General features: G+C 40.8%; 1 protein-coding gene across 3 annotated transcripts in view; it reads right to left on the bottom strand.

The window, feature by feature from the left end:
- Positions 1 to 373: 373 nt before the first annotated feature.
- camkvl (CaM kinase-like vesicle-associated, like) overlaps positions 374 to 10,821 on the bottom strand; it is a 71,869-nt gene continuing 61,421 nt past the window's right edge. For 2 of the 3 annotated variants that reach the window (XM_038286346.1, XM_038286344.1), the window contains exons 8-12: positions 9,646 to 9,782; positions 8,522 to 8,600; positions 8,348 to 8,435; positions 8,072 to 8,080; positions 374 to 2,886 (exon numbers count right to left, since the gene is read on the bottom strand). In XM_038286346.1, coding sequence (XP_038142274.1) covers positions 1,405 to 2,886; positions 8,072 to 8,080; positions 8,348 to 8,435; positions 8,522 to 8,600; positions 9,646 to 9,782 — 1,795 coding nt within the window. In that variant the 3' untranslated portion in view covers positions 374 to 1,404. The remainder of the gene's footprint in view (positions 2,887 to 8,071; positions 8,081 to 8,347; positions 8,436 to 8,521; positions 8,601 to 9,645; positions 9,783 to 10,821) is intronic. The other variant, XM_038286345.1, reaches the window with a different exon arrangement.

Below are 10,821 nucleotides of genomic sequence, written 5' to 3'. Positions count from 1 at the left end.
CCAACCAACGCTCTGACCTAAAGGATTCAAAGAAATATGGCTACCCTAAGATTTAATATCTAGCAGAATTCCTATTTATTCGTTAGGTTTGTCACACAACACCTAAAAATGCTTTTATATATATGTCTTAAACTCCCATGAGTTTTTCAAACCTCTTAAAAAAAATCCAGTCAACATTATTCGGCTCCCCTATACTTTAGATAATATGGACCATTCCAAGCTCTCCGCGATGCTTTATGGGAATTGTAGGATATATGCGTTAACACGCTTGACGAGAGAAATGCTGTGTTTTGGCAAAATTTGGTTTAAAAATCGATTTTAAATCTTTAAAAAATAATTCATCAAAAACATAAATTAAACAATATAGCATCTGGTTTTATTGATTTTATTGAAAGACTTGCAAACAGAACACATTTTACAGTTATTAATAACGTTACAAAGAGTGGGTAAAATACCATAGAACCCCAAGTAGCACACAGCCAAAAGCATAATGAAATATAGTGGGACATTTTATATGAAACGTAGGTGCAAATAGAAAGGACAGTGTAACTGACAGTGTAACTGACAAGAAAGCCTATGCATATTGACCAAACAAGGAAAAAAGGGAAACAATATTATTGAACAGGTTTCTTGGAAAACTTTGACAACAAAAACATTTTTTTGCGTGTGACTGCAAAGCCTTTATATGCAGTGTTGCAAGTTGGGAAAACAGCCTTTATCTTTGCGACAGTTGGGGAGAAACTTACAAGACTTTGGGTAACATTTTGATTTTTTTTGTATTTTGCACAAATCAATTGTGTTATCAGATCATTCTTACATACCTCTGTATCACCATGTTAATCTAAACCCCACCAAAAAAAAAAAAAAAAGAGCTACATAACTAATAATAGAGGATAAAATAATATATAGGATATATAGACTTCTTTGGAAACAAGCTATGCCAAGTAGGAAATGAAATGATTTACATTTTGGGAAGAAAATTATTAACAGCAATTAATTTCAGATAATTTATTTACAATATATCGAACAATACAAATGTAACTTTTCACTGTTAGTATCATGTCTGATTTGGTAGTGTATTGTAGCTTTCATAGCTTTGTAGTCTTACAATTAAACTTTGCAGAGTACTTGGATATGCTACTGCAGATATTCAGCAATACAGTCAGGATTCTAGAATAAAACGAGTCTTGCAATTCTTGAATTCTCAACTTCATTCAAGCCATATTGTTGCATGTCCCCAGGACAGCAATTCCTTATGAACTATACCAAATAGCCACATAGGCCTGTGTAGGGTAACTTTTCAAAGTGAGTAATAATTTTTTCCTGGTGTGTTCAACCATCATAGTTAATCAATCCAAAGTTCCAAATGTTTTTGCGATTGTGCACCGCCTTATCGCCACTGCCTCATAGTCCTCTACCCATACCAGCCCTGGGTGAGTGACTGGTTTGAGCTGTGCCTCTCTGTTCATTCTTGTCCTCCTGCTCCCTGTTAGACTGTGGTGAGGTCTGTGTGGGTGGAGAAGGTGGAGGATATGAAGGAGGAGGGATCCCAAGGTGGGGGAGTGTCGGTAGCGCTGGCCTTGGGGAGGTTGGCAGCGGCGGAAGAGTTGTTGAGGTTGAAGTCGAGGAATGTTGAGTTGAACGTGAGCGAGAAGTGGAAGGTGAGGCATGTGTGCTCCTGGCCCGTGCTGACTCACTAGGACAGTCACTGATTTGCTCAAGCAATGAGGGCATATCTCCCTCGATCTTCTCAAGCACGGCTACCATTTGCTTTTCTATCTGTTCAATTACACTGTCCATTTGCCAATCAGCTGTGCTGCTGCTCCCACTTCCTCCATGGTGTAGACCAGTCCCATACATCCCTACTGCTCCTCCTCTGCTTGTATACAGGGAACTGTATGGACTCCCAAAGCTCCCAGCCATCCCCATCCCCACAGACATGGCCTCTGGATTGTATGGTGGGGCATGACGGCCCAAGCTAGCAGAGCTGCCGGCTACATAACCTTGGGCTGCAGCAGGGGTCCTGACTATGCTAAACTCGGCACTGTGTCGGTCTGTTTGTCTGGTGTTCTTCTCCCTTTTTCCTATAGGGCTAGCATCACCTCGCAACCTCACACCTAGCTCTACATCAGGCCCACTTACCATCCCAATGGATGAAGTAACTGGGGCTACCACTGACCTTTCTGCAACTGCTTCCGGCACTTGCGTCTGACACCAGCTTTCATCAGACTCATACCTCTGCGTGCTTTGGGTGGCTAATTTCTTCTCTGGTGAGGTTGAAGAAGTAGGGGCAGCTGTGGTGCTACTCAGTGTTGCAGCCATTTTACGTTTGCCACTTGGCTCAGGGGAACCAGATGTGTGCTGTTTGCCAAGCTTTGCACTTGGTGAACCTTCTGACAGCTTTGACAAATCAGAGGTCTCCACTGTTGTCTTTTTAACCTCTGGGACAACTTTTGCTTGACCTAAATTTGCAGCAATTTTCCGTGTTCCATCTGCAGCTCCCTTCTTCACCCCAGCCTTACGCTCATCCTGTTCAGATTTAGGTACTGAACTTGTTTGGCTTAAATGGTCTTGCCCATCTGGTTTAAACGTTTCCACAGATGGACCCACAAGGATGTTTCCTTTCTCAGTTTTTTCTCCCATCTTAACTGTAACCTCAACTTGTTCTATACCGGTCTGTGTATTCTCAACACTCACCTCTAAAGAAACACTGCTTGATGTTATCCCTTCATCTGTCGTCCCTTTGTCTCCCTCATCACTTGTCCCCTGGGAAACGCCCCCTTCACCATCTCCTACCTGTTGCCCACCCTGAACCTCAACTGAACTATCATTCAGTGCTTCGGAGTTCTTCAACCGTTGCATGAAGGTTGTCACTCGGATTGCTTTCTGCAAGTGAGAAGTAATAAAAAAAAAAGAAAGAAAAACAAAACAGAGTGAAATGGTTTAAATTAACAAGATCTGCTTCACAAAGCTGGTAAGAGACAAATGTTTGGCAGAATGCCTTTTAAAACAGAATGATTTAGCTTTCGCATCACAAACACTGAAATATCAAAACTGTGGAGTGAAGAAATATTAGTGCAAGTCTTTTTCAACTTTCAAGAAGCTATGACACATTATAACCTGGTTTAAATCAGACTCATGACTCACACTACCCAAAAACCCTTTGAATGCTTGCTGAGAGTAAAAGATGTAAACCTCCATTTCTAATTGAAAGGTTTACTAGTCTGATCTCTTTTGACCCACAAACACCAAAGGAGTCTGGGATAATGTGTGAGCTTTAGCAGTTGTTTGTAAACCAGGGAGCAGAATTCCATCGAATTCCCTTAGAAGCAGCTCATCAAATGTGACTTACCTAAACAGCACCTGTGTGTACACCCTTCAGGCATTACATTATGACCACCTGCCTAGTAGTGACCTGCCTAATAGCGCCTTAGTCAGAGTCCTGGCACAGAGTCCTCAGGCCCTTTAAAGGGCAACGCCATTTTTTTTTTCATAGGCCCCTTTATTTTATGTTATTACATCATGTTCTACTGACCCATATGAGTTTTGTGTCATTTGGAGCTGTTCCGAATATATTCGGTTTTGTAATCCAAGTCACGTCTTGCTATGGGCAACGAGTTGAAGGCACAAACTAAACTGTTCATAATTTATTCTTTATGGTACGCCAGCATTCATAACATGTAGGCGAATCAATGTCCCCCAGACATCCGCGGTTATATTTTTTCTATTTAATAATAATAATAATACATTTTATTTAAAAAGGCGCCTTTCTGGACACTCAAGGTCACCGTACAAAACATAAAAAGTGTCAGAAAAAATAAAAATTATAATTATAAAAACATTTAAAAACATTTAAAAATACAGAGGCTGTGACAGTGAAATTGATATTTTTAAAGAGAATAAGCAATCTTGAACAGATGGGTTTTGAGTTGTATTTTAAAATGGAGAATTGAGTCCGTATTTCGAAGTTGGGGTGGTAGAGAGTTCCAGAGGCGGGGGGCAGAGCGGCTGAATGCTCTGCTCCCCATGGTGGTGAGACGGGCGGAGGGGACAGACAGGTGCAAAGCAGATGAGGATCTAAGAGCACGGGAGGGGGTGGGAACATGCAGGAGGTCTGACAGATATGGGGGGGCAAGATGGTGAAGTGCCTTGAAAGTCATCATGATAATTTTATATTGAATGCGGAACTGTATGGGGAGCCAGTGGAGCTGTCGGAGGACCGGAGTGATGTGGTGGATAGAGGGAGTTCTTGTTATGATGCGAGCAGCTGAGTTCTGGACCAGTTGTAGTTTGTGGAGTGATTTCTGAGGAAGTCCAAAGAGGAGGGAGTTGCAGTAATCTAGTCGGGAGGTGACAAGGCTGTGCACAAGTATGGCAGTAGTGTGTGGGGTAAGGGAGGGACGGAGGCGGTTGATGTTTCTTAAGTGGAAGTAGGCAGACCGGGTAATGTTATTTATATGGGATTGGAAAGATAGTGTGCTATCGAGGATGACACCCAGACTCTTAACCTGGGGGGAGGGGGAGATGGAGGAGCTATCAATAGTGACTTGGAAACTGTCGGTTTTGGAAAGAGTTGATTTGGTACCAATGAGGAGAACCTCGGTTTTACTACTGTTTAATTGAAGGAAGTTGTTGGTGAACCAGGCCTTTAATTCACAGATGCAATTTCTGAGGGAGGTGGGCGGAAGAGAGAACGATGGCTGCGTGGTGAGGTAGAGCTGGGTGTCATCAGCATAGCAATGGAAGTGGATGTTGAATTTACGGAAGATATTGCCAAGGGGAAGGAGGTAGATGATGAAGAGCAGAGGCCCCAGAACAGAGCCCTGGGGCACACCTGAGGTGACGGGGGAGGGGGTGGATTTGAGGGTCTTCAGTTGAATGAACTGAGTGCGATCAGAAAAATAAGAAATAAACCAGTCCAACGGAGTGCTCGTGATGCCAATGGAAGAAAGCCTACTGAGGAGGGTGGTGTGACAGATGGTGTCGAAGGCTGCACTCAGGTCGAGGAGGATGAGGATGGTGAGTAGTCCAGAATCAGATGCCATGAGGAGGTCATTGGTGATTTTGATGAGTGCTGTTTCAGTGCTATGGAGTGGCCGGAAACCAGACTGAAATTCTTCATACAGGCTGTTGGCACATAGGTGAGAATGGAGTTGGGAGGCAACTGTTTTTTCAAGAATTTTGGAGATGAAGGGTAAATTGGAGATAGGACGGAGGTTGTTGAAGTTGGTGGGGTCGGCACCAGGTTTTTTTACAATCGGGGTGATGGCAGCAGTTTTGAGAGGTGTAGGGACAGTTCCAGTGGTGAGGGAGGAGTGGATGATAGCGGAGATGAGGGGAGCCAGAGAGGGAAGGCAGGTTTTGACAAGTTGTGTTGGGAGGGGGTCCAATTGACAGGTGGATGATTTGGATTTCCGGATGAGCTCTGTGATTTCCGAGACAGTGGGAGGATGGAAGGAGGAGAATAAATGTGTAGGCGGGGGGAGATCTGCTGAGTTGTTGAGATGAGCCGTTGATCCAAGGTTCTGGTGAATGTTCTTGATTTTTTCTGTGAAGTATGACATGATGTCATTGCAGAAGGAGGTTGTGTAAAGGTGCAGGGGGAAAGGGTCCTGGGGTTTGATGGTATTGTTAAGTATAGAGAAAAGTGACTTAGAGCTCTGTTGATTGGCAGTGATTAAGTTGGAGTAGTACTGTGATTTGGTGCTGGCAATGGAGTCCTTATAGTGCATAATGTGATTATTGTACATTTCTTTGTGTATAGTAAGACCAGTTTTTCTGTAAAGTCTTTCAAGTTGCCGTCCTTTGGTTTTCATGTTTCTGAGATTTGGGGTGTACCAGGGGGAGGAGACAGAGAAAGAAACAAATCTATTTTTTAGAGGAGCAAGTGAGTCAAGAATATTATGGAGACCAGTGTTGTAATGAAAAACCAGATCATCAGGGGTTAGTAGATTATTGAAGTCAAGGAGGCAGGATGAGTGGATACTTGAAATAAGGGTGGAGGGATCAATTTTCTTTATGTTCCGGAAGGATATGAGGCGGGATGTTTTAGAGACTGAGAGAGTAAGATTAACTGCAAATGAGAGGAGAAAATGGTCACTTATGGGGAGTTCATCAGATGTTATGTTGTGGGGGATGACACCAGAGCAACAGATTAAATCCAGAATATGTCCTTTGGTGTGTGTGGGGGTAGTGGTGTATTGCTGACATCCAAAACTCTCTAGGCAGGAAGTAAAGTCTTTTATTTATGTATTTTAAAAACAAAGTGGCGTGTGTATGACGTCATCCGCGACTGGAGTTGTGACAGGCAGCCGGGGCCACAGGCGGCTACGCTCTACCCCTTCTTTTCATTCGGCTAGCCAATCTAAATCGTTCAATTCCATTTCAAGAGCGAGATCATCTGTGGTTGTAGCACTAGACATCTTCCAGGCATGTGAGTAAAACTAGCAGCAGTTCAGCAGACAGGATGAATGAATGGTATGTGTATAAAGTCATCCGACGCGTGGATGACTTCATACATACTCCGCTTTGTTTTGAAAAAATATAAATATAAAAAATATAACCGCAGATTTCTGGGGGACAGTGACTGGACTGAGATCTGGAGAATTTGGGGGCCAAGTTAACAACTCACGCTCTGTGCTGTCATCTCAAACATCTCATACTCATTAATCGGTACATTGTCTTCTTGAAAACACAACCATTATGCGATGCAGTTCCCCACTCTCAGTGTTCTTCCACCACAAAAATTACTGAATAAAAAATACTGCAATGGATGCATTTTGCAGGCATTCCAACATTAACCTCTTCAGCATTAATTTGGATCACATAAGAACAAAATTTTCCCATGTCTAAAAATTATAATTGCATTGTTCATCACCCTGTCAAGGTATTACCACTTTTCCTTCCATTCATAACTTTTGATTATAAAAAAGGCCACTGCGGGCCAAGAGCACTCCAATAGAGTTGAAGCTGTGGTGTTGCTTTGACTTAGTCATCTACATACCATACCTGGGCCCTTGTCAAATGCTTTCAAATCAAGATTGCGAATTGTTCTTTGTTCTGAAAGATCTTTAGAAAATCTGATGTTTGCTTGCTTCCTACACTGCAAAAACAGGCTAGAAATAGGTCAAATGTCTTAAATTACGTGTATTTACCCTTAATTTGAGTAGGTTAAATAGATGATTTGCCAATGGAATGAGTATTTTTGTCTTAAAACAAGATAATCAGATAATATGCACTTGAAATAAGACAATGTAAGTGTTTTTTTTTTGTTATTTTAAATGTTAATTATCTTGTTCTACTGGCAAAGAGTCATCCTTCCTTCCTTCCTCAATTTAAGAGAAAATGCACTTATTTTATGAAAAAAAATACTTATTTAGATTTTTTTTTTTTTGCAGTGTAAGGTATCCCATCAGCTCACAGATGTAATGCCGAAGATGTAATTCATGTTTTTTGTGTCACCTGTTAGTGGTCACAATGTTTTGCATGACTGGCGTATATTTTGGATGTACCAAAGGTATGGGGTAATGAACTAGGATTTGTGCAAGAGGAACGCCAGAGGGCCTTACAGTTCAAATCACTGGTTCAACAGTCAACAGTGGCTAACATCTTTTATTTCCTTTCCATTTCTCCAACTCCTTATCTACATCAATAACATAAAGATCAAAATGCCCTTTCCTTTGATAATCAGTACCTTTTTAACCACTATGTTTAGACACTCTATTGCAGATGAGGAGTAAGAAAGGTTCAGAGCAAGCCACTTTGAATATCTGAATCTTCTCCAGTGAAGAAAAGTGGAGCAGAGTGGATGGATCTGTTTTGGGACGGGCAGAGTGAGAGCAGAGGAGCAGAGCTTGGGAAGAACTCTGGCATCAAAAACATGATCACGAAACAATCTAAATAAAATAACATTTTCTTTGGATGACTCTTATATATATATATTTACATGTTACCACGTTCCTCAATGAAAGTCATACAATTCTACTTTAAAATGACATTTCATTGAAACACATAAGAGGAGTTGCTCCTCATGTTCTGTCCTTCTGCTCTCATTCATAATGGAAAACAATACCTTTAACTCCTGGGACCACATGGGGGAAAAAAGAAGAAATTTATACCTGTTACTCATGCTGTTAGGTCAGCACTGCCATCTCCTCCCTTCTTTGCTTCAGTAATTTCGTCTCTTGCCTCTGTTTGTGTTTTACCTTTTTTCTTACAAACATTAAGATACATCTCTGCAGAGTTGCATAGTGAGCTTAAAGGCTTTGAGGGCCGCACAATTCTATTCATCACCTGGTCACTGTTATATGACCATTCTGCTACAAATAGTGCAGTAGAGTTCTCATACCCGCCATTTGGCCTTTGCAAAATTCTTCTCAAACTGGGCACACACACCATCCTTCAAGTTCTTCTCTGATGCACCGTTCCCTGCAATCCTGATGCAGAACACATGCAACAGTAAATGCATGAACCATAGATTAATAAAGGAAAACATCTTACTAATGCCATGATCTACGCTCACCATTCGTGGCGTAGAGCATCCTCTGCTGTGATTCTCAGCATCTGGTCCACTTCCATGAGTCTACACACAAGGGCTTTAGCTGAAATTGCAAAATGAACACAGAGAACTAAAATGTGAAAACTTAAATACGAAAATTCCCTTTAATAGTTTACAACTTAGAAACTTTAATGTATTCTTTTTGAAATATTTCACGATACAACACAACATAGTACAAGATAAACTGGAAAGGGAAAAAAGCAAAAACCTTTTTAATAATATCTGACAAAGAAAAATCTGATTAATATGTTGTAAGGTCTCTATCAGCTTTCCAGATCTAGAGAAGAGATATTTTTCTTTTTCTTTCCTCCAAAATATATCAGACTCTGTCTCTCGGCTAGGTTTAAGTTAGACCTTGACTAGCACATATACATCCTTAAATTTTAAACATCCCATTGTACTTCTGACTACATGTTGCATGTACCTACTGGAAGAATTATATTCTGTATAGTTCTTGCCAGCATGGACATATTTCTTAAAGGCTTCTCCAGCATTTAGCTCTATGTTGTCTAAAAAAAACTTTGAGAGAGTTCTCTGCAGCTCCTCCAAAGGTACCATCAGCCTCTTAACTGCCTCTCTTATTCAGTATAAGTGGATGGTTTTCAGCCATGCTCCATTTTTCCATTTTCAGATGATGTATTGAATAGCGCTCAGTGAAATCCTTAAATCATGGGGAATTCTTTTATGCCTAACTTACTTTAATTTTTCACGTGAACTTGTCATTGATCTGTGTAATGTGTTTACACATTTTTGACTTTAACAGAACAGCTGATTTATAAAGAGATTAAATAAAAATTTTTAGGTAAATTCTGAGGTTCTATTCTAACTTAGGTAAGTTAGTTGCACTTAATTTTATTTTAAAGCAGTTAAAAGGGTGACTTTAACTTTTCAGGTTGTTATCTGTTTGACAACTACATATAAATATCCCTCCAGTTTATAATACTAAAAAAACTTATCTTGGTCAATAACCTCAAAATCAAAATGAAAAACTTTAAATGTTTCATTTATTGAGAAGTTATAAATGGTTGTATCCAAGTCAACAAACTGGAAGTGAGTGATTGGCGCCATCTTGTGTTTGAGGTAGGCACCTGCAGGTGAAATGTCATCCCAGTGAGGAGAATCAAACTCAAAGTCCCCAGCAACGATGCGGCAGAAGATGATGCGATTATGTAGATCTGTGTTTTCTTCCTCAGTCTCATCATAAAAGGGAGGGTTGCCCGATAAGCTGAAAAGTGGATAGTAAAATTAAAAGTTGGAAAAATAATATTTAAAATTGCTTTAAAAAATTAGATGTTGGAATGGATCATGTAAAAAATGCAGGTGAGATTTTTATTACTTTTAAGCAAAAAAAAAGTCAAACAAAACCTTTCCTTTTGTGGGTTATTTTGGATTACTAGAATAAATTCTATTTTTCAAAGATTTTTGTAATATATTGCTAATTTTAAGACTTCAAAGTTTTGTTTAAAAGTTATTTTATAAACGTTCTGTGCTCTCAGGTTACCTTATAATAATGTTTATTAATGAGGAGCCTAGGCAGAAGTTCAACTGAAGAAACTCATTGCTCTCCTTCATCAACCTGCGACACAGCCAATCAGCTTTGAACCACACCTCCACGAAAGCCATCGGCATCCAAAGTTCATCTTAAAAAGCCTCCGGTACGCACCTGTCTGCTCCTGTGCGCAGGCAGTGGATGCGCTGTGTGACTTCATTCAGATGACACCGTTTCAACCCACCTCTAGTCCCTCCTCCACCATCGTAGCTAAAGCTTCATCAGAGTGTCATTCCTCCCGGAATCTTACTGCGTTCCTGTCTCATCTTAACCGGTCCGGCAGAAGACCACCATGTTGAGCCTGGTTCTGCCAGAGGTTTTTTTCCCAACGGGGAGTTTTTCCTCTCCACTGTCGCTCCATGCTTGCTCATCATGGACAGCTTCTCTCATCTTTCAGGTCCCGAGTAAAGCTCTAGTATCAGCCCACGCAATCCACTGTATCTCCCCATAAAGCTCAGCATACCATCTCGCTAACCAACAGTCTACAGACTGACCAACTTCTCTATCTCCACTCCACCACCAGTTTCAGGCCTGGGGGGAAACAGCCTTATTCCTTGCTCCTGTTCATGCCTATCTATCAAAATTAAGCACTATGTTTCCTGCCGAGGTCTAAGCACCAAAGGCAAAGTAATTGTATCAATACATTTCTCCTAATTGTCTCTTCTCTTCGTGTGAGTTTTTCCGATTGAATTGTTTGCTGGATTTTTGGTAAATA

Source organism: Cyprinodon tularosa, unplaced genomic scaffold (genome assembly GCF_016077235.1).
Source record: "Cyprinodon tularosa strain WSP-4 unplaced genomic scaffold, ASM1607723v1 ctg223, whole genome shotgun sequence".
In the NCBI taxonomy this organism is placed as follows: domain Eukaryota; kingdom Metazoa; phylum Chordata; class Actinopteri; order Cyprinodontiformes; family Cyprinodontidae; genus Cyprinodon; species Cyprinodon tularosa.
This window is presented reverse-complemented; position numbering and strand designations above follow the sequence as displayed.